We start from the raw sequence: 26307 nt of genomic DNA on the forward strand, positions 1-26307 counted from the left end.
CTTGCACAGGCCTTCCGCCAGCCAGGGCTCCGGTTCCATCCTTCACAGAGTAAAGGACAAGTCCAGTCCCGGGGCAAGGGTCCTGTTCTGCCACCTGGTTGCCCTAACCAAGCAGGCATGGAAGGTGTGAGAGAAGGCATCTTCCCATTGGAGTAGCTCCCCCGGATGGCCAACATCCCACACTTGGAGGGGAGGGTCACGAGGATCTGTCCTGACCCATCACCTCCTACCACTAGGAGCCCTGCCTGGAGTTAGGACCTCCCTTCTCTGCTCAGGGAGTGCACACTGAGAAATGACGGCTCTCTGTTCAGCTCCCACCCCAGTTGACTTTGATTCAGCCCCTGGGCCCCTAGAGAGCTTGCCTCCCTGGTCCCTCTCCCTCCTCCTTTATGTTCCCTGGAGAGTAAGACCAGGACTGGGGAGAATTAAAGGTGGCAGCACTGGGCCCAGAATCAATGTGACTATGCCATCTCACCCTGGCCCACCCTCTCCCACCTGGCACCACAGGCCCCGGGAGGACTGGCTTGCTCCCTCTACTGCCCCCCAGCCACATTTTTTTCCTAGTCTGAAACCCCTCTTCCTCTCTTCTTAGTCTTTTATCTCTCCCCCTCTCTTCTTAGGAGCTCTCACCCCCACTTCTCCTTGCCACCCTCCCTCTGGCCAATCCCCCTTAATTCCCTTAGACATTTTGAGACCAACAAGGAACAGGAGAGTTGGCAGTGGGGATACTTACTCCCTGAATGGAAACAACCCAAACCCTCCTCGGGCTAGAGGGACTTGAGTGGACTGCCCCCGCCCCCCCCCAAAGAAGAAAGGAGCCAGCGGGGTTGGGTCAGGCTTCTGCTCCCACCACGTGGCACAGGGAAGCTCTGTATAGAAACCTGCATGCAGAACGGGAAACAGGGCTCCAGCTTTAGAAAATAAAGTGTTTGTTTATTATGAAATTAGAGATGGAGGCCCCTCCCCTTCCTCCCTTTTTCCCCTTCCCCAGCTGCCTCCCCCTTTCCTTTCCTTTCCTTCCCCTCCCCTCCCCCTGGGGCCTGGGAAACACACAAGACAATGCCCAGAGCTGGGATGCCCAGGGCAGGCCAACAGCTGGGCAGAGCTCCAGGGAGGCGGCCATGTGGGGGGCTGGAGCTCTGGCCCTGGGAGGTGGGCTGGTACCCTCTCTCTGCTGGAGGCCAGTGGAGCCAGGATGAGGCCATGAGTGATGGATGGAACCATGCGGGCAGGTCTGTAAAGACAGGAGACCCGAGGGGGGCGGTTCTAGTCTGTGAGTGGAGGAGGGCTTCAGGCAATCCCAGTGCTCGCCCCACCCCCCCCTTAATTAGCGGCACTGACCTGGGGCCGAACATCCCCCGCAGGAGGGTGGGCAGCAGTGGCTGGAAGTTTCTCTTGCTTTTGGGATGGATAACAGAAAAAACTGAAAAGCCAGTCACAGGGACCCGGAGAGAATGCAGGCAGATGCGGGCAGGAGACAGACACAGAGCATGTGTGTGGGCAAGGGAGACAGAGAGAGGGTGTGTGAGAGATTTAGAACCGGGCAGACAAAAACAGAGTCACGGAGAGAGTGGAGTCACAGTGAAGGAACAGAGAGATTCAGAGTCGAGCCACACAATCCAGACCCAGACAGGAGAGTGTTACAGAAAGAGACAGAGATCCCTGGAGGGAGACATACAGACGACTCGGGAGGAGGGAGGTAAGAAGGCCGTTGCCCTGGGGAAGCTGGGAAGAGGGACACAGGGACAAGGGGAGGCCTGGGGGCTCTCCCCCGGGGCTGCTGCCGCCCGCCTGGACCCCAGGGGGGTGGGGGCTCACTCAGAGGGCCTGTGCGGGCTGCCCCCCCCCCCCCCGCGGCGGGCAGGGCCGGGGCCGGCTCTCAGGGGGCCGGGGGCTCCTTGGCCCCGTACAGCTCGGCCAGGGTGCGGAAGAGCGGCCCCCAGTCGTCCGGCGGCTCGGCGGGGCCCGGGGCGCCCCCCGCCTCGCTGCCGGAGCCCAGCGAGCTGAGGGAGCCGCAGGAGGAGCCGCGGCCCTCGTAGCCGTACACCTGCACCGAGTCGTAGGGCGGCACGCTGGGGTCGTCGTCCGCCTCGCGGAGCCGCAGCGCCAGGAGCTGGGCCACGTCGGCGGGGCCGGGGGGCCGGGGCTGGCGGGGCGCCCGGGCCCGGGGCAGGACGTCGCGGCGCGCGGGCGGCGGCGGCGGCGGCCCGGGGTTGGGCGGGGCCGCCCCGTCGGGGTTCTGCAGGGCGCTGATGTCGAAGGCCTCCGTGTCCTCTTCGCCGCCGCCCTCGTCGTCGTAGGTGATGATGTTCTCGCGGACGTCCTCCTCCTCCAGCACCATCAGCGCTTCGTGCTTCTGCCGCCGCAGGGCCGCGAAGAGCACCGCCAGCGCTGGGGGAGGGGCGCACAAGGCCGCTGAGCCCGCGGCGCCCCGGAGCGCGCCGCCTGCTTCCGTCCCGGGGCCGCACGCGGCTTGGGAGACGGAGGAGCCAGTGTGGCCGAGGGGAGGCAAGACCCGGGTTTGAGCCCTGGCAGGCCTCGTTTGAGGCCTGACTTCACCCCGCACTCGCCGTGTGACTGTGGGAAGTTGCTTCGCTTCTCTGAACCTCTGACCCTTAGAGGGCTGGTGTGGAAAACCGGGAAAACGAATTTCCCTCTTAGGGCTGTTGAAAGGATGACACGAAATAGCACAAGTGATGCGCCGGGCACCACGCACCGTCCAGAGTCAGGCTTCAATAAACAGTTTTTACGGCCTGCTGCTGTCACTGCGGACTGGTAATGCCAGGGCCCGAGGCCGGAGCTCTTCTCTTGGACACGCGAGGGAGTGGGAAAATCCGCGCACGGGCGCATCCTTTAAGCCCCGGGGTGGAGTTCCCTAGGTCCAGGGCCCTGGCCCCTCTCTCCAGCCCCTGCAGGCTCGGACCCCACATCTACGTGCCAAGGTGGCCCGACTCACCGAGCAGGGTGCCCACACAGGTGACGATGGCAAGCAGGGCCCCAGTGCTGAGCCCAGCGGGTGAGAGCTGAGCCTCGGGCCGGCAGGAAGCCACGGAGCCATCGGGCCGGCAGTGGCACACGCTGACTGTCACGGTGGCAGTGCTGCTCAGGGCTGGCTGCCCCCAGTCCCACAGTGCTATGGGAACCAGATAGGGGGCCTGGCGGGGCGGAGCAGGGCGAGAGGGCAGCAGCAGGCTGGCGGAGCCATCTGTGGGAGAGCGAAGGTGTCGGGCCCCCTCCTGAGACACCGTCCCTGTAGGGTCGGTGCCGCCCAGGGAGACAGCTTCCAACGGGGAAGGTTGGCAAAGAGCAAATGTGTGCACGTCCACATCTACCTTCTGTTGGGTGGAGGGCCCAGATGTGTGGGCAGGGGTGAGGCTGGGCTAGGAGGTGGGATGGGAGGAGGACAGCAGGGGGGCCACCCACCTCGGTTGTCTCGGACAGTGAAGTTGGCATCGGGGCCCAGAGGACCTTGAAGGGAGACACGGCTACTGTTGCCCACCTCGTCTCTGTCCAGGGCCCGGATGACCTGAATCAGCTGGGAGGAAGCAGAGAGGCCTTGTATGGAGTGGGCAGCTTGCGGTCTTCAGGTCCCGAGCCCTCTGCCTCCTTGGCTCACCTGGCCGGGGGCTGCAGAATCACACACGAAGGTGTCGTAGGGCTCAGCCAGCTGGGGAGCGTTGTCATTCTGGTCCAGGATCTGGATGGCCACTTGCACACGGGAGGCCCGTGCGGAGCTGTCTGAAGACAGAACATGAACACATATGTGCCCCACGCACACACAACAGTTTACACACAACACACATGGTGCGTGGGCGCGGACGCCCCACGTAGCGCACAGTGTACACGTGCAACATGCGGGATATGCACGCAACGTGCAAGTCGCAGACGGTGACGTGAAACGAATGGAACACCGAGAGCGTACGACAACATTCACGTGGTAGCCAAGATATGTGCAGTGTGGAACCCACACTCCACAGGGGCGGAGCACCCACGATATGCGTACAGGATAACCCACATGCACGACACATGCACCATAAATGAAAGGTAGACGGAAGGTGCATACAGGTTGCACACAGACAATAGTCATGAAACAAACACATTCATACCATATATTCAATGTACACTCAGCATTTAAAACAAATACAACATACATGAAGTGGGTGTTGGATAGACACAGTGTATTCAGTGTCACCCCCCCACCCAGGGTCGAGAGGATGCATTTTCATACACAGCACCAGCGAGACAGAGACAGACAGACAGACAGACACACACACACACACACACACACACGCCCCATCAGCGGTCGGAAGGCCACGGAATAGCAGTGAGGAGCACTTAGAGTTGGCCTTGGGGAGCCAGGCCAGCCTGGGTGCCACAGCCAGACACAGGCCCCCTTCTTCACGCAACCCTTCACCAGGTGGCTCCCTGTCATTACCCTGACTTGCTCCTCACTGCCAATGCCATCCAAGAAAGAATGGAAAACAGGTATCCCTGCCCACCCCGGAGCTCACCTCTGCTGGCTGAGCCTCCCAGATTCTTTAGTCCTCTCCCAGGTGGGGAGGGAGCTGGCTGGCCCCGGGGGAGGGGCCGAGGTCCCAGCCTGGGCAAGGGAGGCTGAGTGGGCTCCCTGGCCAAGGGTTCGGGGCTCCATTCCTTCTCTGCACTATGGGCCCAGGGCCTGCTAGTTGATCTTGGGGTTTGCTGGAGAGCAGGATTTGGTGGGAGGGTGAGAAGGCAGGGAGGGAAAGACACACACACCCACGACACAGATGGCTGGCTACGTATACACAGGCAACTGCAAACACTATATACACACAGGGACATTCACACGGACGGGCACACGTGCAACACCATGTAACACACAGCCACAGGGCCAGAGACCTGAGCCCGCACACATAAACTGCTACACGTGAGAGGCAACACGGTGGAGGGATAAGTGCTCCAACTCCGCAGCCTTACGGGGTCTCATGGCTCTGCCCCGTCACGTCGTCATGACCTTGGGGAGTTACTTAACTTCTCTTTGGCCGAGTTTCCTTATTGTCGAATGGGGAAATAACCATACCTCCCTCATAAAGTTGTGGTGGTGATTACATTAATTGATCCACATTTAGTACTTAGAACAGTCCCTGGTACACAGTATGTAATAAATTCTCTGGCCACGAATACTCACATACACATACACAAAATGACATACACAAACAGCTACCTGTAGCTATCCTTACACACACCTAATTATACATTCGCACAAATATTCTACCCACTCAACTACACACACACACACTCCATGTGTGTATATATGTATTGTCACACACATGGAATTGTACACACACGTGGATACACACTCACATGTACACATACATAGAGCTCTCCGCTGCCATGTACAAACATCTACGCACACAATGACAGTTCCCACAGACGGGACACAGACAGCAAATGTAGGAGGCCCTGGGGTGTGAGCAGGAGTGATAAGGGGAGGTTCACAGAGGGGACGGAGGTCTCCCCACCTCCGTGGGCCAGGGCCACCCAGAGGCAGCCAAAGCGTGCTGCTGGTGACTGGGGGCTAACAGGGGCAGGGGCTGGCCCCTCTCCCCTACCTTGAGGGCTCTCTGCAGGGTGTCCCTGGGAGGGGCTGCTGGAGCCCCCCTAGTCAGCCTCCAGAGGAGGGGCCCAGCCCTGCCCTGGCCCCTGGCTTCAGCCTGAAGCGGACAGTGGGCAGGGCAGGGTCTGCCAGGGTACAGATTGGGGCTTCCTAGGGCTTAGGAGCTATTTGAGATTAGGTTTGTTTCCCAGTTGGGGAAAGTCAGGTATGGGAATGAATTTAAAGTCAGGAGAATGCGCAGGCAGATCCACTGTGCCCAGGCCAGCCCAGCCTCAGAGACCAGGAGGCCTGCCTGGTGGTGGTGATCCAGGCTGGGAAGCCAGCGCTGTACACTGGTGAGGCATGGTGGCAGTGACGGCCTCCCCCCTCCCTGCTCAGGGACAGCTCCTCTGCCAGGTGGCTGCTTGCCTTCTCCCTCTCCCGGGGGCCTAGGGCTCCTCACCAAGCTCTGTGGCCAGCACTGTGAGGTTGTGCCAGATGCGAGCCTCGCGGTCCAGGGGCACCACCGTGCGGATGGTGCCATCTTCGGGCTCGATGGAGAAGCAGCGCTCTGGATCCGAGTGGGGGAGGATGGAGTATCTGGGGAAGATGGAGCGGAGCTGGGGGCTGATCTGGGGGCAGGGCCAGAGCTTGCTGCTACCCCTCCCTCCCTTCTGTTTGCCTTGCTGGGCCTCTTGGTTCTTCTGGGCAGAGGGCCTGAGCTCGCTGGGCTGAGCCTGCCCCGGGTACCCAGAGCCATAATTCACATTAGGGTCCCCTTAAGAGACAAGTCGCTTGGGGAAGTTACCAACATTAAATAGCTGTCCTAAGACTCAGGGGGACTGGGTTTTATGGTGGGGGTGAGACAGAAAGAGGTGGAAGTGGGGGTAAACAGCTTGTCTTTCTGACTTCTGGGCTCTATTCTAGGGACCCAGGGACCCCAGGCTTGCTCTGCCTCAGACCAGCGGTGTGATCTTGGGTGAATCGTTCAACCTCTGTTTACTTAACTACAAAATGGGAATGACACCAGCACCTCCCTCATTCCTGTGACGGGGCTGCTGAAAGGTGGGAAGAGTGGCTCTTCTCAAGGCAGACAAATCTGCATGCAAGTCCCAGCTCTGCTGCTTCCTGACTATGTGACCTTGGACAAGGAACTTAACCTGTCGGGGCCTGGCCTCTAAAACAACTGGGGCTGATCGTGCCTACTTCACAGGGCTGCTGTGAGAACTGAGTGTTACCGAGTGGGTAAAATGTGCCGCGCTGAGGGACTGACCAACAGTGGTGGCCCGCCCTCCAGCACCACTCGTCACATGAGCCTGCAGCTGCCCGCACCGTCACTGGGAGGCGCCACTGCTATCCTCGCAGAGGGATGCGTGGAGCTGTGGGGGGCGCAGGGTGCTAGCCCCGACCTCCAGGCCTTCCCTGGCCCTCAGCCCTGCAGAGGGGGAGACCTCCGCCAGGAGGTGAGTGGGATTTTCGGTGAGGGGGGCCCATCCTCGGTGGGACTAGCCTGCCACTGGGCTCGTTCCCTGAGGCCCTCCCCTTCCCCTGCCCACACCCCCGCTCACCTGATCGGGCTGGCTGGGGAATCCAGGTCTGCCGCTGCGACTCGGCCCACCAGCGTCCCAGGAGCTTTGTTCTCAGGCACCGCCAGGTGGTAGGCAGCCTGGGTGAAGGCAGGCGGCTCTGGGGCGTCCTGCACGGCCACGCGCACGGAGGCCACGTCCTTGAAGGGCCCTCGCCGCAGGTAAGCTGGGTCGATGAGGGTGTTGGTGGCCTCCACGCGGAAGGAATAGGAGCGTCGGGTCTCGAAGTCCAGGGGCTATGGGGAGGAGAGGTGGAGTGACTGAGGCACGTGGAAACCAGGGCAGGCCCAAGCTCCTGGAAGGTGAGAGGTCCCCTCCCCACGCATCCAGTGCTCGGCCCACCTGAGACGAGAGGTGGGCACTGAGGGGCAGGGGCCACAGTGGTCAGGGTGAGGCAGATGACTTAGTCTGTGACCCTAGGTCTGCCCCTAGCTCCATCATAGACTGGCTACACGAAAAGTTCTGAGCCAGTCTCTCCCCCTTGCTGGGCCCCAGTCCCTCATCTGAAAGAGGACGAGACGACCATGATCTCTAAGCTCCAACCCAGTGGTCCCGAGTCTGTTAGACCAGTTAGGAGTGAGCCTCGTGGGGCAAGAGGCAGGTAGGAGTGAGTGTGCAAGTGTTAGCAGACAGAAGGCTAACCTTGCGGACAGCGAGGAGCCCGTCTCGACCCTGGGAGTCTGTGCTGATGCTGAAGGCTTCGGACCCCTCTCCGTCCAGGATGCTGTACGCCATGAGGGCGTTGTCCCCCAGATCTGGGTCCTGGGCTCGCAGCCGGCCCACCAGGGTGCCCGGCCCAGCCGTCTCCACCACAGAGAACTGGTATAGGCCTTGAGGGGGGACGGAGGGGAGACATCTTAGGTCCCTAGCCCTCCTCCCTCTCCCAGCACTCCCTTCTCCTGGGGTCTGGCTGGGGGAGGGCTGGAGAGGGGAGGCCTCCCCAGAAGCTGTAGAGGGTGGGGGCAGGCAAAGGATGGCTCCGGTGGCAGCACTGGCCCCTTACTCTGAGGGAACTTGGGGGGGTTGTCGTTGACATCGCTGAGGGTGACCGTCACCGTAGTGCTGCCCGACAGCCCCCCCATGTGGCCGCCCATGTCCTTGGCCTGAATCACCACCAAGAACTCCTCCTGCGTCTCCCGGTCCATGTTGGGGATGGCAGTACGCACCACTCCTAGGGAGAGACACGGGTCAGGGGCTGCCTGTTCGCATGGCTGCCCCGCCAGGCTCCGAGCTCTATCCTCACCCGTCTGGGGGTCCACAGAGAAGAAGGGCAGTCCATCCAACACGGTGTACACCAGCTTGGCGCTGTTCCCGTAGCTGGGGTCATCGGCATCGTGAGCAGTCACCTGGATCACTGACGTCCCTGTGGGGGATCCCGGCACCCCACTCAGCAGGGGCAGGGCCAGGTGGGAAAGAACAGCAAATGAGGGGGACCCAGACACGAGAGCAATGCGGGAGGAGAGGTGAGGGTGCTCCAGGAGACGGGCTCTGGGATGGTCAGAGTTGGGGTACTCACCGACATTGGACATCTCGGGCACTGTGGCGTGGTAGGGCCCGAGGGGAAAGATAGGTGGGTTGTCATTAATGTCTTGCACCTTGATGATAAACTCTGACGGGGGCTCCAGAGGCCGGTTTGAGGCTCGGTCCACGGCTTGGGCAAGCAGCACGTACTGTGCCTTCTCCTCCCGGTCCAGGCTCTTGGTGACATGGATATTGCCTGTGGCCTCATCAATCACAAATACAGTGCCTGCCCCCTCCCCGGTCAGCAGGTACTTGGTGCGGCCCTCGCCCCTGTCCACATCCGAGTGCAGCTGTAGGGGTCAGGGAAAAATGGCAGCAGGTTCCAAGCATAGGGACAGAAAGGTTAAAGAGTCTAAGTCTATGAGTGGGTGGAGTGTTGGGAGTCTTGAGGGGCCAAGGTCATTGAAGAAGTGATGAAGTTGCAGGGCAGGACCTAAGGGCCTCGAGAGTCAGGGCAGACCTGGGAAGGGCTGATCCTTACCTTACCAATAAGGACGGGCTCTGGACCGGCATATTCCTCAATGACAAAGAACTGGTTCCACACCCAGCTCCTTCGGTTCCGCAGCAGCACTGGTCCTGGGCCCCCCCGGGACCCTGCCCAGGCCCGGGCGGGGGCTGCCAGGCGCCCCATGCAGCCCCAGCCACCCAGCCAGGCCAGCAGGAGCCTCACCAGGCCCCACATGTTTGGGCTCCAGCCAGGGTTCTGTTCACTGTCCCCGGGTACTGAGGCATGAGCTGGCTGGGGCAGAAGGGCAGATGCGTTGGGGCTACCCCATGGATCCACACCTGTAGGACAGGTAGCTGTTCAGGGTCAAGGAAACCCTTAACTCTCCCCGGCCCCCAACTAAAGTTAGATACTGAAGATCAGACCTCCAAGGAACCAGACACCCCACTGCCCAGAACCCAGACTGAGACAGAGCAGACAGTCTGATCCTTCCCTCCACCCAGGCTCTGCCTGTATTCACCTCCAGCCCTACAAGCTGATAAATCTCTGGCCAGTCAACTCTGAGTAGAGAAGCTGGGGAAGAAAACAGGAGGGGGGATGCGGGGAAGGGTTGGAACCCCAGATCTGGCCCCTCTTCTCCCAGGTTGGGTACGCAGCCAGGGGGCTGGAGGAGTTGGGGACTACCAGGGAAAGGGCTTAGAATCCAGGGGCTGGGACTCACGGAGGTGTGGTGTCAGGGTGTCTGGGGTCAGGCTGAGCCATGACAAGGCGTGCAGCCTAAGATAGGGTTGAGAGCCTGTGAAAGTCCCTCCTCCAGAGGGAACCCCACCTCTCCAGAACCTGCCCCCAGCCCACACTGCCAGCTGAAGTCCTTGAAGGGGGACTGGGCTCGGGAGGCAGAGTGGGGGGGCCGGAGCTGAAAGAAGAGGATGTAAAGCTGGGGGCAAGGCCAGGAGGCTGGGAGAGGAGAGCAGAGACTACAGACTCAGTGTTAGTGATGGTGAGACCCAGACTCAGGCACTGTCCGGCGCAGACTGAGACAGAATGGCAGCAAGAGACACGAGGAAAGAGATCAAAGGAGGCAGCCTGGGTGTCTGACAGGCAGAGAGGAGTCAGAGGTAACAGGCTTGGGAATGGTAGGAGGGGGGCAGAGGGGCTTTCTGGGAGTGATGGGCAGGCGGGGGGCAGCCCTCAGCTGCGGGGGTCAGAGCAGGCCTCGGGAACTTCAATCTGAGAGAGGGGGCAGCCAGGAGGGGCTTCGGGAAGGGAGCTGGAGAGAGGACCCTTCCCACTGCTATCTCCTCCCTCTCCTGCCGGGGAGGGGGGGACCCCCTCAGGTAGCTGTGGCTGCCACCCCTCCTCCCCCAGAGCAGACACACACCTGCCAGTCCTTTCCCTCCCGAGGGAAGAGGGAAGCCGGAGGGAAGCCGGGGACCAGAGCGGGAGGCGGGACGAGGGGGAGAAGGAAAGGGCTGGAGGAGTGGGAAACCGGATAGCGGGAAGGGAAGAGGAGGCGACCCGGAAGAAACGGGGGAAGGAAAGGAGAGCGGGAAAAGGCAAAGGGAAAGACAGGAAAGGAAAGGTCGGGAAAGGAAAAGGCAAAGAGGAAGAGGAGGTGGAGAAAGACAGGGCAAGAGGGAGAGGGAAGGGGCAGAGGAGGCAAACAGGCAGAGAGAAGGCAGGGTGAAGAGGAACCGAGGGAGAGGAAAATGGGGAAAGGAGGAAAAGAGGTGCGAGGGAAGAGGGGAAAGAGGTAGAGCGCGGGAGAAGGGAGCCGGCAGTGGGCTCCCAGCCGCGGAGCGCACCGCTCTGAAGACACCCGCAGGCTGCGGGCCCCCTGCTGCCCCTCCGCGGGTTCCCGACCCCGGGCTCCGGGGCAGGCGCCCTTACCTGGCAGTGCCGAGGGACCCAGGCCGGCGGGGAGCGTCCCCGCCCGCCCCCGTCACCGGGTCCCGGGGGCGCAGCCCCGAGCCGATCGGAGCGGGCGCCGCGGCTCCGCTGCAGGTCTGAGCGGCCCCGGCGAGAACAAGGGAGCGAGACGGAGGGGGCGGGGGAAGGAGGCTCCGCCTGCGGAGGAGCGAGGCGGCTCCGCGGCGCGCGGGAGAGAGCCCAGCCTCCGACCCTCCCCGGCCAGCCCGGGCCCGCGCGGCGGGGGCGGGGGCGGCGCTGCCGGGCCGCCGGGCGCATACAGATGCGGCGCCCCTCCCGGGCCGGGCCCGCAGCGCCCGGCGGGGCACTCGGGCGGGAGGACGTCCAGGCCCCGGCGCCAGGCCGTCCCCGAAGGGCTGGCGGGGAGGGTGCAGCCGGGAGCGCCGAGCGGCCCCGCACGCCCCCACGCCGCGGGGCGAAGGGCGAGCGCGCGGTGAGGCGGGGAATTAGGAGCCGGCTGCGGAGAGGCCCGGCTGCGGCTCCCGCTCCCGCTCCTGGGGCTGCTGTGAACCCCGGCCGCAAGGAGGCGGCATTTGGGGAGCCGGTGCGGGGCACCACAGTCGGCCGACTGGGGAGCGCTTAAGCCGGCAGAAGGGTCCAGGGAGTCCGCGGGCTGGGCCCAGGGAGCAGGTCGGGAACCGAGGCACGACAGCAGCGGGAGGGGACGGCGGTGGGTAGTGGAGCCTTTTTGGGAAGCTCATTTACAGGCGCCCACTGAGCGAGCGGCTGCCGCCCCCTGGCGGCCGCTGTGGGAGGCGCCTTGAAGGTGGCGAGCAGGTGACCGAACGCCTCTAACACGGGACTGGGCACCGGGACAGGGACCCTCCTCTTCCCAGGGGTCTTCTCCTCTGGCCTCCAGTGAGGACAATGCTCCGTGGTGACGTGGGTAGAGCCAAGACAGAGATGGAGGGCGGGAAGTCCCTGCTCCCGGAAGCAGCAGGCTGCCTAAACAAGTGTATGGAGTGCAGGCAATGGTGCCCCCATGCTACAGCCCTCCTCTTCAACTGTTTGGCTCTCCCCCCGGCCCTGCCCAAGGAAAGCCAGTCACACACTAGTTAAAACTAAGTCAGATTTTTATTATTTTCCATAGACCACATCATTTAATAATAAAAAAAATAAAAATAAAAATTGAACAAAAGGAAAAGGTGGATATAAAGTGGAACCGGTGGGCAGAAGGCAAGGGCTGCAGGACAGAAGAGACTGGGAACTGCAGGGGCCCTGGGACTCAGGAGGAGATGCTGATTCAGCTCATAGGTGACCCAGTCCTGGCCCCGGCTGTTCCCAAGAGGGGGTTGTGAGTACCCAAAGGAGGTGGTGAGCAGGATGGAGGAAAAATGAGAGGTCTGGGGCTCTTGGCTGTTCCCCACCTCTGGGCCAACCACCTCCCTCCCTAACCTAGCTCTTCCCTCTCAGACTCAACAGTGGGAAAGGAGAGTGAGGAGAGGGCTAACTCCCAAGAGATAGGTTATGGGGGTGGGGCTCTGGGGGGAAAGACGGCCACTGCTCCATTTGGTATGTGGGGACAGGTGGCAGCCATACTTGAGCACTGGGTAAATGGTGTGAAAGACCCCTGGTTCTAGGGCGGTGGAGATTGTACCTATCCCTCTGTGGCCTCGAACCCCCCGGGGCAGGGTGGCTGATGCCTGCAGCTCTCGCTCGGGCCTTCCCAGCTAGCGGCGCCCGCCCCGGTCCCGCACAGGCGTGCTCCGACTCCGGCTCCTGCTGTGGCGCTTGGTGTCTCTGCGGTCCCTCTCCCTGCCTCGCTCCCGGTCCCTCTCCCTCTCCCTCTCCCGATCACCCCGGTCACGCTCCCTTTCCCTCTCTCTCTCCCTGTCCCTCTCTCGGCTGTGCTCTCGACGCTTCTCCCGCTCCAGCTGCCGGTTCCGTTCCCGTTCTGCTTCCTTCTCCCGCTCCTTTTGCTCTTCCTCTTCTTGCTCCTTTCGCCGCTTCTCCCGCTCCTTGGCCCGTTCAGCCCGCTCAGCCTCCTTCTGAACGATCTGCAGCAGGCAGCAAAGGCAGAGAAGAGGGATCTCAGCCCCGCACACGCCAGTCCCGCCTTGTCTGTATGTCCCTGGGCCCTGCCCTAGCCCAGGATCATCGCCAGCTTTGCTGTTAAGCAGGAAGGGGGTTGTCCGCAATCACAGCTGTCTTTGTCTCCGGGTCCCCATCATGGCCTCCAAGTGTTCGCCTTTTATACCCACGACAGGCAGTGGCACCACCCATGCCTTGCCTCTCATGTTCCCCCAGCTACTTAAGATGTGAACAAACCACTTCCCCCTTTAGCCGAGTACATGAGCCTCAAATTCCCAAAAAGGCCCATTACAAAGAAACTTAAATTTAAAAAGCAAAAAAATCTTAGGGGTGCCTGGCTGGCTCAGTTGGAAGAGCATGCAATTCTTGATCTTGCGGTTATGAGTTCGAGCCCCACATTTGGTGTAGATTACTTACCAAATAAATAAAAATTGAAAAAAAAAAAAAAGGCAAACTATCCTAGAAATAAAAAGGCAGGAAAATAGTTTCTCAGCTAACTGAAATCAATTTCCGACAAGGATGGTTGGCACAGACAGCTTCCTAGACACATAAACCCAGTTCCTGTCTTTGTGTTGACCTTGGCACTCTTGGGTTTGGCTTCTCTATGGCGTACCGTCACCTGGTTCTTAAATACTGCCTTTCCGTGATGCTTAGTTTCTTCCCTCATCCTAAGCCAATACCTGGGCCTTCTCACACCAGTAGTCAAGTGACTCTCCCCCTTGCACTGCTGTCAAGCCTGGCTGCTACTCAGAGCGGAGCCGAAGTGAGCACTCACCTGGCTGTCAGTCAGCGGGAGCCAATAGATGCAGGGAGCTGCCTTGGTCTTACGGAAAAGGTCGTCCAGCAGCTTGGCAGGCGGTTCCTCCTGAGCTTTCTCTGAGGTGGAAGAAAGTGAGTCAGACCTTATGCTCTATGACCCTGTGTGTCCCATCCCATTTGGGTTCCTTTCCCACCTACTAGCAGGTATGTGTGTCCCGACAGCTAAGTACCTTTCTTCTCACTCTTCTTTTCTTTAGACTTCGCACGTTCCTTGCGGCGGCGGTCACGGGACCGTGATCGGGAACGGGGACCTTCTCGAACTTTGTCCCGATCCCATTCACGCTCTGATCGAGTTCGCTCCCGCCGCTCCATTTCCCGTTCCCGCTCTGCCCACTGTTCCCGCACCGCCCGCTCCTGTTCCCGCTGCTCTGCCCGGGGGTGCTGTGGTGGCTGGGCTGGGGGTGGGGGCGGGGGGTGCAGGGGCCGTGGTACCCCCTGCTCCTCTGTCTTAGTTTCAGAGGGACGGTCCACCAAGAGGCCCCGGTGATAATCCAGCTGTGGGTAGAGGAGGGACAAGGACAGTCAGGATGGAGAGGATAACACTCCCACTGAAGGAGCCCAGGTACCAGGGCATACAGATTTCGGAGCCCCATGGTTCAACGAAAGGAACCAAGGGGTAGGAAAAGGGAGAAGGAATCTCAGTGGCTGCAGGTTTGGCCAGGATCTCAGCTGGATTCTAGCAGATAATGGCCTCCCCTGCCCCTCCCCTCCTTCCTTTCCCTAGGTTTCTTACCTCATCTTGCTCGGCATAGTCAGCACAAAGGAATTTGGGATTGGACTGGGGCCATTTGACCCCATGTAGCGCTGTGCGGGTGGAAACTGCTTCCTCTACTGTTGAGTACTGGTGGAGGAAGGCAGAAGGCAGAGGGTCACAACAGGCCTCAATCCCTCCCACTTGCCACAAGGCCCCTGAACCTGCCCACGTTGGTTACAAAAGGAAATGTGTGCCACAACCTAGAGAATCAGCTTCCTCCCCTCACCGTGACAAAGCAGTGAGATTTGATCTTGTCAATCCAGAAGGCCTCTTCCACTAGAGTTCCCGTCCGGCCCAACAATTCCTTTAGTTGGCCTAAAGTGAAGGGACGCACCTGCCAAGGAAAATGGAGTTTCCAAGTCTTGAAGAAGGCAAGAACAATACTCCTGCAACCAGTCTTCAGATTCCCCAAGTATGTGGCACAGGAGTACAGCTTCAGAGTATGGGCACAGAGGGGTCAGGAACTCTCCCGTGGGAATGAGAGGGGAGCGAAGCACGGTAACACTAACGGAGACACTACGTGCCAGGCCCTCCGCAAATCCTCCAGACAACCCTGCAGGCTGATACTTTGTCCCCATTTTTCAGGTGAGGAGACTGGTTGAGAGAGATGAGGTCAGTCGCTCAGTGAGTGAGTAACTGGCAGATCTAGGAGTTGAAGTTCAGTAACAGGAATCCAAAGCTCAAACTCTTAACCACTAAACAAGGCCGGGCTGTGGGAAATGACTCCGACTCACCAAATTGGAGATGTGGACGATGTTACTGATCTTGCCCCGGGGCGGGGAGGGCACCTGAGCAGTTCGGACTGGGTCATCAATTGTAATGGAAACTCCAGACTTTTGCTGGCTAATGGAACGTCGAGTTAAGGTATCTCCTAAAGTCACTATCAAAAAGAGCACATGAACAGTTTTCAGCAGGGAGCAATGCTGGCTCTCTCACCTCTGCTATGCCTTTCTCTCATTCCTTACCAAGCACTGTTCCACCTAACTGTGCTGAGCACCTACAATGTGCAAGGTACTGTCTAGGCAAAGCTCCTCACTATGGAGATCCAAAGATTCTAACCTAACTCTCAAGTAGCTCAATAACTAGGAGAGGGAGGTAAAACAGCGATGCAAAAACACTATAATAAAAGGCAGAAAACATTAAATGCTTTAAAAGAGGTCCAAATAAAGTGCTCTCGGAATTCAGGGAGCTGTACGCTTCACCTACCTTTCTTTACTTCATGCTCCACAGGTGGGGGCAAGGCCACCTCTACTGAAACCTGGGGAGGTATAGGGGGTTCAGCTTCAGGCTCCTTCTCTTCTTCCTCTTCTTCCCTTTGCCCATTCTCCTGGCCCTCTGCAGGTACGACCTGTAAGGTATCAGATAATGGAGCAATTCTTAAACACCAAACTGGCACATTCTTTTCCGCCTGTTTCCTGAAAGAGGGTGGTACAGTAAACCTAGCATGTTCCTTCCACTAGGGGAAAGATTTCATTCTCCTCCACTGGATCCCGGGATTATTAATGCTTCAGTTCTGCCATGAGGAAAACAAAGGCAGGAGTGGGCAAATTTTTTCTGTACAGGGCAAGATGAGAAATATTTTTAGGCCTCCTAAGTCACACAGTCTCTGTTGCAACTATTCCACGCTGACGTTACAGCACTTAGGCAGCCAGATGTAAGAGTAAATGAGTTGGTGTAGCTGTGTTCTAATAAAATTTTCTTTATTATGGACAACAGGTTGGATGTGGTAGTCTGTTGACCCCTAAAAGGGCAATCAGCGCAGCCCTCTGCACAGATGGCAGCTTTCCCTTCCAGGACTCTACTGTGGTTGCCTGCTTGGAGTCCACTGCCCGCTCCCCTGACGCTGGGGTGCAAGAGCCTTACCTGGGTGACAGTCCGGCATATCTTCAGCCCCTTGTCATGGGTTCCATCGTCACCATTACGCTCTGTCTCATCCTCAGAGATTCGGGAGTCGTCAGCATGAAGATCCACAATAGCCTCCTGCCCCGCCAGGGGTTTGATGTCGGGGATGAGGCTCTGGGACACAGATACCCCCCACCCCGTTACACTGGGCCCGTGTCTACTCCCACCTCAACGTGTCTCATCCTCCCCTCCCCGGCTCCTCCCACCTCACCTTGAGTGACTCGGTGGTGATACTGATGGAGGGTTTCTTCTGCGTGGTGGCTGTGCTGGCTCCCCAACGCCGCTTCCGACCAGGCTGGCCCCCCTCTGTGTCACTGTTTCCAGCTGGCAACCCCTTGGTAGCTGCTGTCCCCAAGAAATAGGACCGAACAACTAGTTAGATGGTCTTAGGTCCTCTGCTGGTTCACACCACTAACACCTACAGATAGCCTTCGACTGGAATTTCGGTAAAAGGTTAACTTAAGGAAATTGTATTTGGGTGCTGGGGAAACCATGCCTCAGAGTGAATAATACAAGGACTGGAGCCACTTTCTGACCAATAAAAACTACTTATCTCTGAAGGCAACTAGGAATGGGTAACTAGGGTGGTGAGCAGTTTAAACTTTTAGTGGTAGAACTAACTAAAGTACTGGGGAAGACAGACTGAGAAGGACATAGGAATGCAGAAAAACAAGACTATGTGATACTTATATCTAAAAGTTAGTTTAAGATTGTGACATGATCTGATCATGCTTTAGGTTCATTTTCACACTATGACTTCATATTAAGTTATAAAGATCTATTACACTTTTGTCAATTCAGAGTTCCTCATTGGAAAAATGTTAAAAATGAATAAAGGATAAACTACTAAACATTATAGAAAAGTCCCTCAAACCCACTGCTGGTTCTGAGGGTTCAGATATCTGAAAGAGGAAATGCATGTAGGGCTAGATAGGAAATGGTGAGAGAGACACCTCAGTGTCATTAGTTAAGAAAAAAAATGTGACCTGGGAAAAATGACAGTGATTATCTGAAGTTTTGAATTTCAAAATAGAACCCTACATATGCCAAGAAGATTTAGATTTGCTGGGTGGAGGGAGTGGGGTGGGAAGGGGTGACCTAAGAATGCCACTGAGAGAGAATGGGAACCTATTTCTTTATGAACTGATTTTTATGGTACTCCTGGCCTTTATCAGGGATTTGGGGCTAGACTTACAGACAACGGAGATCTTCCTCTTGAATGATTTGGGCAGCGAGCTCTGTATAGAGAAGAAAAGGGGAAAAAAAAAAAAGAGAAAGAGACACACCCCACAGAGAGGGGGGAAGGAGGTTAGATGGGGCAGTCTTAGCATAGGCTCCAAAGACACAGAGAGAGAGAAACACAGAGACAGACAGAGACCAAAACAGAAGCGGCAAACGGCAAAAACGAAGCAGAATCAATGCAAGTTAGAGAAAAAAATAAAATCAAACATCACAGCAGGGAAAAGTCATCTAGTCCATACCACACCTGTGTATTAGCTTAACCAGAAATAAGCTGGAAGAGGAATTCAGGAGCCTCCCAGCCCTTTAAAGGCATGGGTCTTGCCCTCTTCCACTGTCTCTATGGGTCGAGAGGACACCAAACCCAACAAGATATGCCCAGAACTGGGTCATCTGGTCCTCCTAGGTCTCCTTGCAAACTCTCAGAGAACACGAGGAAACAAGGAAAACTAACTTTGGGATGATCACTGCAACAAGGTAAGCCTCCTCCTTTTCTCCATGTCTAGCCTGACATCCACTGACTGTGGCTTTGAGTCACTCGGACAGCAGACTGTTAAGGCTGTCCACACCCCTACAGGGCAGCACCAGACCCACCAGAGAGGAGGCTCCTGACCCAAGGGCCAGCAGAAAGTCTTTCAAGGTGCGTTTGGTAAAGGAAGGTTTTTTGGTTTTTTTTTTTTTTGAGGGGCAGATTGTCCCCAGGGAGCCTCCAGCTTTCCAACCCATTATATAGAGCTCTAGCAGAGCCTGTTTCCTCTCCAACAGGGCTTAAGCCTTAGGGGGCTCTGCCAAGGACCAGAAACTCCCAAACCTGCCATCGAGCAAGTTTCTGCCCCGAACACCCAGTGGGAGAAAGACTATGGACAGAGCAAAAAGAGAAAGACAGAGAAAAGGGGATTAGAGTGTGTTTAGATTTCAATGCTTATTTCTGGAAAAACTAAGACCTACCACCCTTCTAAAGGGTAGGGCAGGACCCTCTTGATGAAATCCCCTTTCCCCGTCCACCCCCCAGCCCCGTTTGTGTCGTCTAACCAAGTCTCCTTGGTCTCCGTTACGGGCCAGCCTGACCCCTAGCCAGGCCGCTCTCGATGGGTAAGTTAGTGAGGAAAAAAAAAAAAGAAAGAAAGAAAGAAAAGAAAGAAAAAAAGAGGTCTTAATTAAAACAGGAAAAACATGAACCAAATAAATAAATAAATCCAATAAAGAAATCAGAAAAATAAAGAAAGAGAAAATAATCAAAATAAAAGATTAAATAAAAAGAAGAAGAAAATAAAGAAGAAAATAACTAGGAATATGACAAATGTTCCAGGTACCATCTCACACCTGGGATCTTCAGTTCAGCCAATCGCACCTCACTGTGTACTGTATCTAGTCAACCGCCGGTCCAATCAGAATGAGCCCTCCCTGCTAGGCGCTGTGCAATTGGTGGGGGGTTGGGTTGGCAAAAAAGGTGGGCGCACGGCGTGGTGGTCAGCACGGCACTGCCAGAGTCCTCCCAGGGGCGCAGGGGGGGCGGGAGGAAAACGTGTGGGGGGACGCTGCCCAGTTTCCATGATGTCAAGACAGTTCACTGGCGGTGGCCAGGCTCAGCGAGGGGTACGGGGGGAAAAGGGGCAGAGACATCAGTCCCAGCCCTGTAGGGGCATCATCTTGCAGTCCCTGATGAGATGGCCTCTGAGTAGCAGGAATGGTCCTGGCCTTTTATCGTGAGAGGCAGGCAGGACCCTATGTCCACCAGTGGCAAGATCCAGCAATACCACCACCCAATACTTGGAATCCAGGTGATGACTCGAGTCCCTTTCTCCTCTGCCTGTAAATGGGGAAGGGGTCCTCTCACCGAGTGGGATCATGGAGCCTCTGATGAAGGCAGCCTGGGGGTAGTAGTTGGATAGCCCCAGGACCTGGCACACATTCAGCAGCAAGGTCAGAATACTTTTCTTCTGAGAGTTGTGTGTGGCATCTCCTCAGGGACTCCAGCTGAGACAGTGGTTCCAGTCAGGTGGATGGATGAGCCCCTGCCTCCAGGGATGGAGGAGAAGTTGGAGCAACCAACATGCTGCCCTTCACCATGGACAACAGGGACCAAAGGAAAAGTCCATCTGATGAGCAAGTGGTGATACATGGCTGGCTGTCATCAGCATTAAATCCCTGGGCTCAAACCCTAGACTTCTCTGCAGGGCTCCTAGTCGTTAGAGCTTAAGCCGAGAGCCTCCACTCGGTATTTTACAGCACGGCACTGTGATCACAAACATTGACTCTTTAGGAGGTCTTGGTGCCCTAGATGGGGATCCCAACAGTCTGTAGCAAACAAGGCAACCCACAGTCCTCAAAAGGGTAAGGGCATGTGGGCAGGCGCCCCAGCACTGACACAAGCTCTTCTTGGGGTGTCCCAAATAGGGAGATGATGCAAGTCCACCCCTTTCCAAATGCTTTTTGCTTTCTCAATACAAGTCTCTCCAGAACAGTGCTCTTCTTGGCCCCCTGATGTAAGCAAGGCAGGGAGGCAAAAGGGGGCCCATCACAGGATCCCATATACATGCCCCCCTCTGGCCAAGACACCTGGATAGCAGACTCGGCTCTGATTGGGCAGCTCAGTAGCAGCGGGTGGGTCCAGAGGAAGAGGCGGCATCAGCGATTGGCCAGTTGGGCAGGGTTTTATTTTACGGGCGGATTACCGTACATGAGGTACTTGGACAAAGTTTTACGGGGAAGAAGGACCTTGTAATAAATAATATTCTGCACATCAAATCACTTTCACCGGCCCCCACCCCCGCAACACACACCAAAGAAAGGCTACACACACGACAGTCCCTCCCATCCTGTTACCCCAGTCCCAAACCCAGCTAATTTTCTTTATTACTTTAAGAGCCAAGAAGACTTCGCTGGCTCTGATGGGGGGAGCCCCCTGAATTGGGTGCAGGATACAAGATAACATATATGCCAGAGAAGAAAGTAGAGGAGTCAGAGATATATGGAGAAGGGGCCTTTGGGATTACCCCAAATGCTGGCTTCTTAAGTAGCTACATCTCTGCAATATGACCACTAGAGGGCAGAGGAGGAACAAAAATTCCTCAGCACGGCTCTTCGGCTGAGAACCACCAAAGCCCACTAGATGGCGTTGAGCTCCCTCCCACAGGCTTTTAAAAAGGAGGGAAAGCGAACAGTTACCACAGGGAAAGCTGGGCCTGGGTCTTGGATAAAGGGCCATTAACTGACTTTTCCTTTAGTTACAAACTTCCAAGAGTCTGGACTGCACTTCCCCAACAAAGAAAGAGGAATGAATGAGCCCTGTCCCCATAACAAAGGGTCTCCCTTGCTAAACCAGCGAATTCTCCCTTGGCCCTATCCTTATCCAAGTCGGCCTACCCCCTTCTTTAAGCTATCCCACTGTGTAAGAGGGATCACCAAAGTGGTCTACTCTTTCCCCTAGGCCCACTCCTGCCCACCCACCCCAACAGGTGGCTTGGAAATTTACCTCTTTCTTCTCCTCATCTTCAGCACTGCCCTCTGGGCGGTCATCATTGCTGACTTGGTCTGCAATAGGCACGGGGGGTTCTGGAACCTCATTTTCAGGTCTGTTTTCACTTGTGTCCATGGTCACTTCCTCCTTCTCCTCACTGACAGTATGGGGAGAGGTAGGGAGGGAAGGGCAGGAAAGAATCAAGGGGAAGAGAGAGCAAGACATTAGGTTTTGGGTCAGGAAACCCCCATGCCTCATCACTTGGGTGGGGTTGGGAGGGCTGCTTTTCAGATGAGACTAGAGACCTTGCCCCCACAGGAAAACTGGGAAACTGTTTTCCCTGGGAAAAGAGCACAGATCGTAGCAACCACATCCACCCACTGCCCAGATGGGATAAAGCTGTGACGTGTGGGGTCGGAACTCCCAACTGTTTTTAGGTAATTCACCAGAGTACTCTTACATGGAAAGGAGAAACATACTCCTCTGAACACAGTCCCTCAAAAGTGTGATTTGCCCACAACCACGTGGCCTCCCTATCCCCTGGCCATAGGCATCTTTAACAAAATTGCATGAGAAATTAAGGGAAGCCTGATTGCTTAAGACGACAAGACAGAATGGCTGTGGCAAGTGATCCCAACCTTGTGTTTATAATCAACTGCTTAATAAGGCCTACCGACCCACAGGATGTGGAAACAACAGGAATGGAGAAATTGGGAGGGGGGGTGGTTGCAGGGAAAGTAGGGCTGGTGAGGGTTCAAACTTCAATAAGGACCCTCTCATCCAAAATGAAAAATGACAAATGCTGGAGTCTGAAAGCTCAGAGAAGAATCAGGCCACTTTTACCTGCTCATAGGTGTAGGAATTGTTCTTACATTCGGCTTTCACCCAGTTTCTCCCACTCCCTCATTCCAACTTCCAAGAGATAAAGAGAGCAGGCCTCCCAGTCAGGACACACCCTCCCCCACACCCTGAATCCCCTCCACCCCCACTCTGAATCACACAAGTTAGCTCCCATTTCAGGCAACGAGTCCCAGAGATTCACTTCAGATAATCTTCCCATCTCCTTTTTCTGTCTTCATCCCTAACTTCTATCTCTTGATCTCACTCCCACTACCATCTCCTTTTTCTGTCTTCATCCCTAACTTCTATCTCTTAATCCCACTCCCACTACCACCCAAACACTGGGGGAAAAAAATCAGATTAAGATGATTAGGGGCCTAAGACCCAGGAGAGGGGAAACCAAGCCTCCCCACACTGGTAACCACCACCAGAAAATTCAGCATTCCCCACAGGCTGACTGACACTCAGAGGTCAGAACAGGCTCCCCAGAGCAGGCAGGGAGGGATGCACGGGAAGGGGGAGGGGAAAATCGGAACTGTGCCCCCAGCTAACCGGCCCCCACAGAAACACGCGATTCAACTGCCTAAACCTAAAGAAAAGACTTATCCAAAAAATACCTATTTCCCACACGGAGAGGGCAAGTTGGGCCAATTAGAAATCAGGCAGGAAGGACAAAGGGGGAAAGCAGAATGACTGAAAACAAACCAAAACGAAAAGACGGAATGAAAGCCATGGGGAACAGAAGGAAGAGGAGGTAGGCTAGAGCGGTGGGGAAAAGGGATACATGGAAATGTGAAGCTCTCACCCTTCTTTGCTTTCTGATAACATGATTTTTTTTCTCCCCCTGGAAGTGCTGTTTATCCCTTTCTGGAATGGAAGAAATAACAAAAACCAAACAAAAAAAATCCTAAAAAATTTAAAAAAAAACCCACAACACCTTCCTTGTCCCAAGAGCCCACCACCTCCTCCCCAGCCACCCGATCCAGAGAGAGAAAATCGAGATGCAGCAACTGGGGATCCAAAAAATGGTAAATGGAAGGGGAGGTGGTGGTGGTGGTGGTGAGGGGAGGCTAAAATAGATCTGGCTTTAAGAGATAAGCGTTAAGTCCTCACGGCAAACCCCGAGTTCGGCTGGATTGGTCTCTCTGGAGAAGGAGGAGGAAGAGGGCCAGGCTGCTGGTAGTGGCTGGCTCTATTGTATTGGCGGAGCGGCGGCGATCAGCCGGAGACATGCAGGGGAGCCATCTTGCCACTTACCCAGCAGCCCGTGTGTGCGGATGGGGGAGGGCCCTGCTGCAGCAGGGGAGGGGAAAGAGAAGAGGGAGGGCGCTGAGTGAGCAAGGTTCTTATCCTCTGGCAGGCCACAGGGAGCTCACTGCTGGCTCAATAGGCCTGGCCTTTTTCCTTCTTTTCTCAGGTTACAACAGCTACCAAGGCCTAACCCCAGAGGGAAAGGGTGCGCTCTCCTTGTCTTCCCAGGGGGAGGGGGCTGGGTGGAGAGGACATACAAAGTTACAGCTGCTTTCTTGGAAGATTCCAGAGAATAGAGGGAAGGGAAACAGCAGAGCTCGGGAGTGAAAAATGATTAAAGGAGGAAGACAACAAAGCCAAAGGTGAAAGAGATACAGAATGGAGGGTCATGAGCAATTTTTTATGTGCCCACCTCCCTCTATCCTAGAAGCCAGTCAGCTGTTCCTGCGGGGAGGGGGGGATGAGAACAGGCACTATCCAATCACTACAGTAGCTAGCTGGCTGCTCACCCCAAGCAATGACCACGTGTTATTACTCCAACCTGTCCTTTCCCCAGGGATGGCGGGAGGAGAGGATAGGAGAGAGAGTTCCTTTTGGAATTACCAGTAGAGAAGGGGAGAGGTGTCTCTGAAGAGATGACAGACAACTTTGTTTCACAGAGTCTTTAATAAGGTCACCCTGCCCCGGGGTCCACTGGAGCCAGAAAGGAAAAGGATAAACAGGGCAAGGGGACCTTGGGTAGCTGAAGCACGAAGGCCACTTCTTGGAGCAAGGGCTCCAAGGTGGGAGCTCCAAAGTTAGATAAGAAGCCGAAGTGAGAGAGCTGTTACACGGGGCGGTGGGGTTCTGCTGGGCCGGAAATGTTTGGGAACTAAACGGAAATTAATCATGGGCATCTTCACCAGACTAAATGTGAAATAAGAAGCTGACTCTAATCGTTCAAAAAAAGCACTCAGTAGATGCTCAAAAACGACTCCTTTGTTGACTGCAAAGGTGATCCTTTTGCATCCTAGTGGCAGCAGAGGTTTAACAGTAAGGTATTTAATCAAAAGCTTGGTATTATCTCATTTGTAATACCAGAGCTTTCAGCCAGGAATAAATTTTCCTCCCCACTGCTAAAAATCTGATACATGCCAACTACATGTTAAAGTGGTCATGTTTACACATTACTCTAAAAGTTCCCTTTCACTTAGTGGTCCCTATCTGTTCAGTAAGACTGAGAGCTCTACAGTCAAACTGGCTAGGGCCCAATCACAGCCCGACTGTGCTCCCATACAAGTTCTGTGACACTGGGCGAGTCTCTGATCCTGCGTATCTCTTACTTTATCTGTAAAGCGGGGATCACAATGATACCTATCTCATGGACAGTGTGATAAGGCTTTGCCCTTAAGAGTCTGGCTTGGACAATACTCCAAGTCAAGGTAAGAATATGCATAAAATCATGTACATTTAATAGGCCATTATCTCATTTGATACCACCTATGGAGCTTTTCCTGAGTTTTCTCAAAGAGTAGACTGCACTTTCTCTGATGCGAAGGCATTCGGTAGTTGGTTTGACAGGTTTTCAGCAAGGACCTCATCATTCTGTATAATAACCGCTGGTTGACTTGCCCCTCACCTCCACCTTGCAGGATTCCTCAAGGTCAGGGACTACATTCCTTAATCCCTAGCCCAGGGCCTAACACAAAGAAATGCTCAGTAAATATTTCTGAATTAGGCTGTCATTGTGTATATACCAAGTGGACACTTTAATAATTGCTTGCTGAACTAAATGTTTTCTTCTTCTTCTTCTTCAAGTAAGCTCTATGCCAATGTGGGGTTTGAACTCATGACCCCGAGATCAAGAGTCGCATGCTCTACCAACTGAGCCAGAAAGCACCCCAAGGTTTTCTTCTTAAACATTATTTTAGATGGAACTCCCACAGAGAATGTTACCTCACAAAGAATGTTACCTTCCAACATCCTCAAATAAATGTTCCCTATCCATCAATTGTCCTAAAATAGTTTCAGCTGCCAATATGCCTCTCCAGAAGTAGCTTCCTTGGAGGAAGAATTTTTCTTTCACTGGAAATTCTTTCTCATTTTTTCAAGAATAAGAATTTTACGACGTTATCCTTGGCCTTCTTAAGACACAGTGAGTTCGTGCCATCTATTTCCCCACAAACAATTCTGTGGGATCCAAGATTCCTAAGACTTTATTTTCATAAGAAAATGAGGAATCCTTGAAACTGCCCCCACAAGGGACTCAAATCTATTTGCAGGACCGGTCCCAAAGCCTTGTTAGCTACTTGTCAGAGGCCCATGCAGCTTTTCTTTGTAGTCCTTTTTAAACAAAAGGCATCTAGACATCTCCCTTTCCACATTTAAGTTCTTGCACAAATATTTCTGATATCTTTGAAAAATCTGTGAAATTGCATGGGGGTTTGGGGGTAGGAGAGCTCTATCCATAATTGAACAGCACACAAAGCATTTGCAGCCCAGAAGGAAAGGACAGAACTACTTGGAGACTAACAACATCACATTGTAATTCATATCTAAATAAGATTCAGAGAAACTAACAGAAAAGGAAATTTCTACAGGCGTGTTTGTTTGAATTTTAGTTACTGTAGAAAATTCATGAGGAGCTGAGGACCTGATATGAAATAGTGGGATGTGACTATTCTCAAGCAGTGAGACTTAAATATAGAATACCGGTTTCAATCTTGGTTTCAAGATAACCAAGGATGATATGATTTTGGGGGTATGTTCGTAGATTCTACTTTTAAAAATTATGCATTATTTGGCATACTGGTACTGTAGATTCCCTGGAGAATAACCATTACATTGTCATACTGGCTTAAAGGACTATTTTCTTCCTCGTACTCAGGCAAAAGGACAAATAAACATAATAAGCCAAAAGCCCAAAGCTGCTATTGCCTGCAAGGGTTGTGTACTCAGCAAAGTTGTATTTAG

At 55.2% G+C, this 26307-nt stretch overlaps 2 protein-coding genes across 3 annotated transcripts in view; both read right to left on the bottom strand.

Moving 5' to 3' along the window:
• Positions 1 to 908: 908 nt before the first annotated feature.
• On the bottom strand, positions 909 to 11165 carry CDH24 (cadherin 24). Its single transcript, XM_036114779.2, has 13 exons — positions 11021 to 11165; positions 9167 to 9471; positions 8681 to 8975; positions 8408 to 8527; positions 8168 to 8335; positions 7807 to 7994; positions 7147 to 7400; positions 6042 to 6178; positions 3617 to 3738; positions 3424 to 3535; positions 2957 to 3205; positions 1342 to 2391; positions 909 to 1234 (listed from the first exon to the last, which is right to left on the bottom strand). The coding sequence occupies exons 2-12, from the start codon at positions 9365 to 9367 to the stop codon at positions 1880 to 1882; spliced, it is 2358 nt and encodes a 785-aa protein (XP_035970672.2). The 5' UTR covers positions 9368 to 9471; positions 11021 to 11165; the 3' UTR covers positions 909 to 1234; positions 1342 to 1879.
• Positions 11166 to 12114: 949 nt separating this feature from the next.
• Positions 12115 to 26307, bottom strand: part of ACIN1 (apoptotic chromatin condensation inducer 1) — a 33109-nt gene continuing 18916 nt past the window's right edge. Inside the window, exons 1-12 of one of the 2 annotated variants that reach the window (XM_036114778.2) lie at positions 23218 to 23374; positions 21280 to 21421; positions 17761 to 17803; positions 16777 to 16910; positions 16527 to 16679; positions 15870 to 16011; positions 15398 to 15543; positions 14890 to 14997; positions 14643 to 14750; positions 14080 to 14404; positions 13866 to 13966; positions 12115 to 13056 (exon numbers count right to left, since the gene is read on the bottom strand). In XM_036114778.2, coding sequence (XP_035970671.1) covers positions 12730 to 13056; positions 13866 to 13966; positions 14080 to 14404; positions 14643 to 14750; positions 14890 to 14997; positions 15398 to 15543; positions 15870 to 16011; positions 16527 to 16679; positions 16777 to 16910; positions 17761 to 17803; positions 21280 to 21421; positions 23218 to 23336 — 1848 coding nt within the window. In that variant the 5' untranslated portion in view covers positions 23337 to 23374 and the 3' untranslated portion in view covers positions 12115 to 12729. Of the gene's footprint in view, positions 13057 to 13865; positions 13967 to 14079; positions 14405 to 14642; positions 14751 to 14889; positions 14998 to 15397; positions 15544 to 15869; positions 16012 to 16526; positions 16680 to 16776; positions 16911 to 17760; positions 17804 to 21279; positions 21422 to 23217; positions 23375 to 26307 lie in introns of those variants that run through there. The other variant, XM_036114776.2, reaches the window with a different exon arrangement.

The sequence above is a fragment of the Halichoerus grypus genome, chromosome 8, assembly GCF_964656455.1.
Source record: "Halichoerus grypus chromosome 8, mHalGry1.hap1.1, whole genome shotgun sequence".
Classification (NCBI taxonomy): Eukaryota; Metazoa; Chordata; class Mammalia; order Carnivora; family Phocidae; genus Halichoerus; species Halichoerus grypus.

Bases quoted from the DNA above. Each gene is read 5' to 3' on its own strand.
- CDH24 (XM_036114779.2), bottom strand. From the start codon at position 9,367: ATGTGGGGCCTGGTGAGGCTCCTGCTGGCCTGGCTGGGTGGCTGGGGC. The intron at 6,179-7,146 runs GTGAGCGGGGGT...CATCTTCCCCAG, and splicing joins TCCCCAGCCAGCCCGATCAG to ATACTCCATCCTCCCCCACT. The intron at 3,536-3,616 runs GTGAGCCAAGGA...GCTTCCTCCCAG, and splicing joins ATTCTGCAGCCCCCGGCCAG to CTGATTCAGGTCATCCGGGC.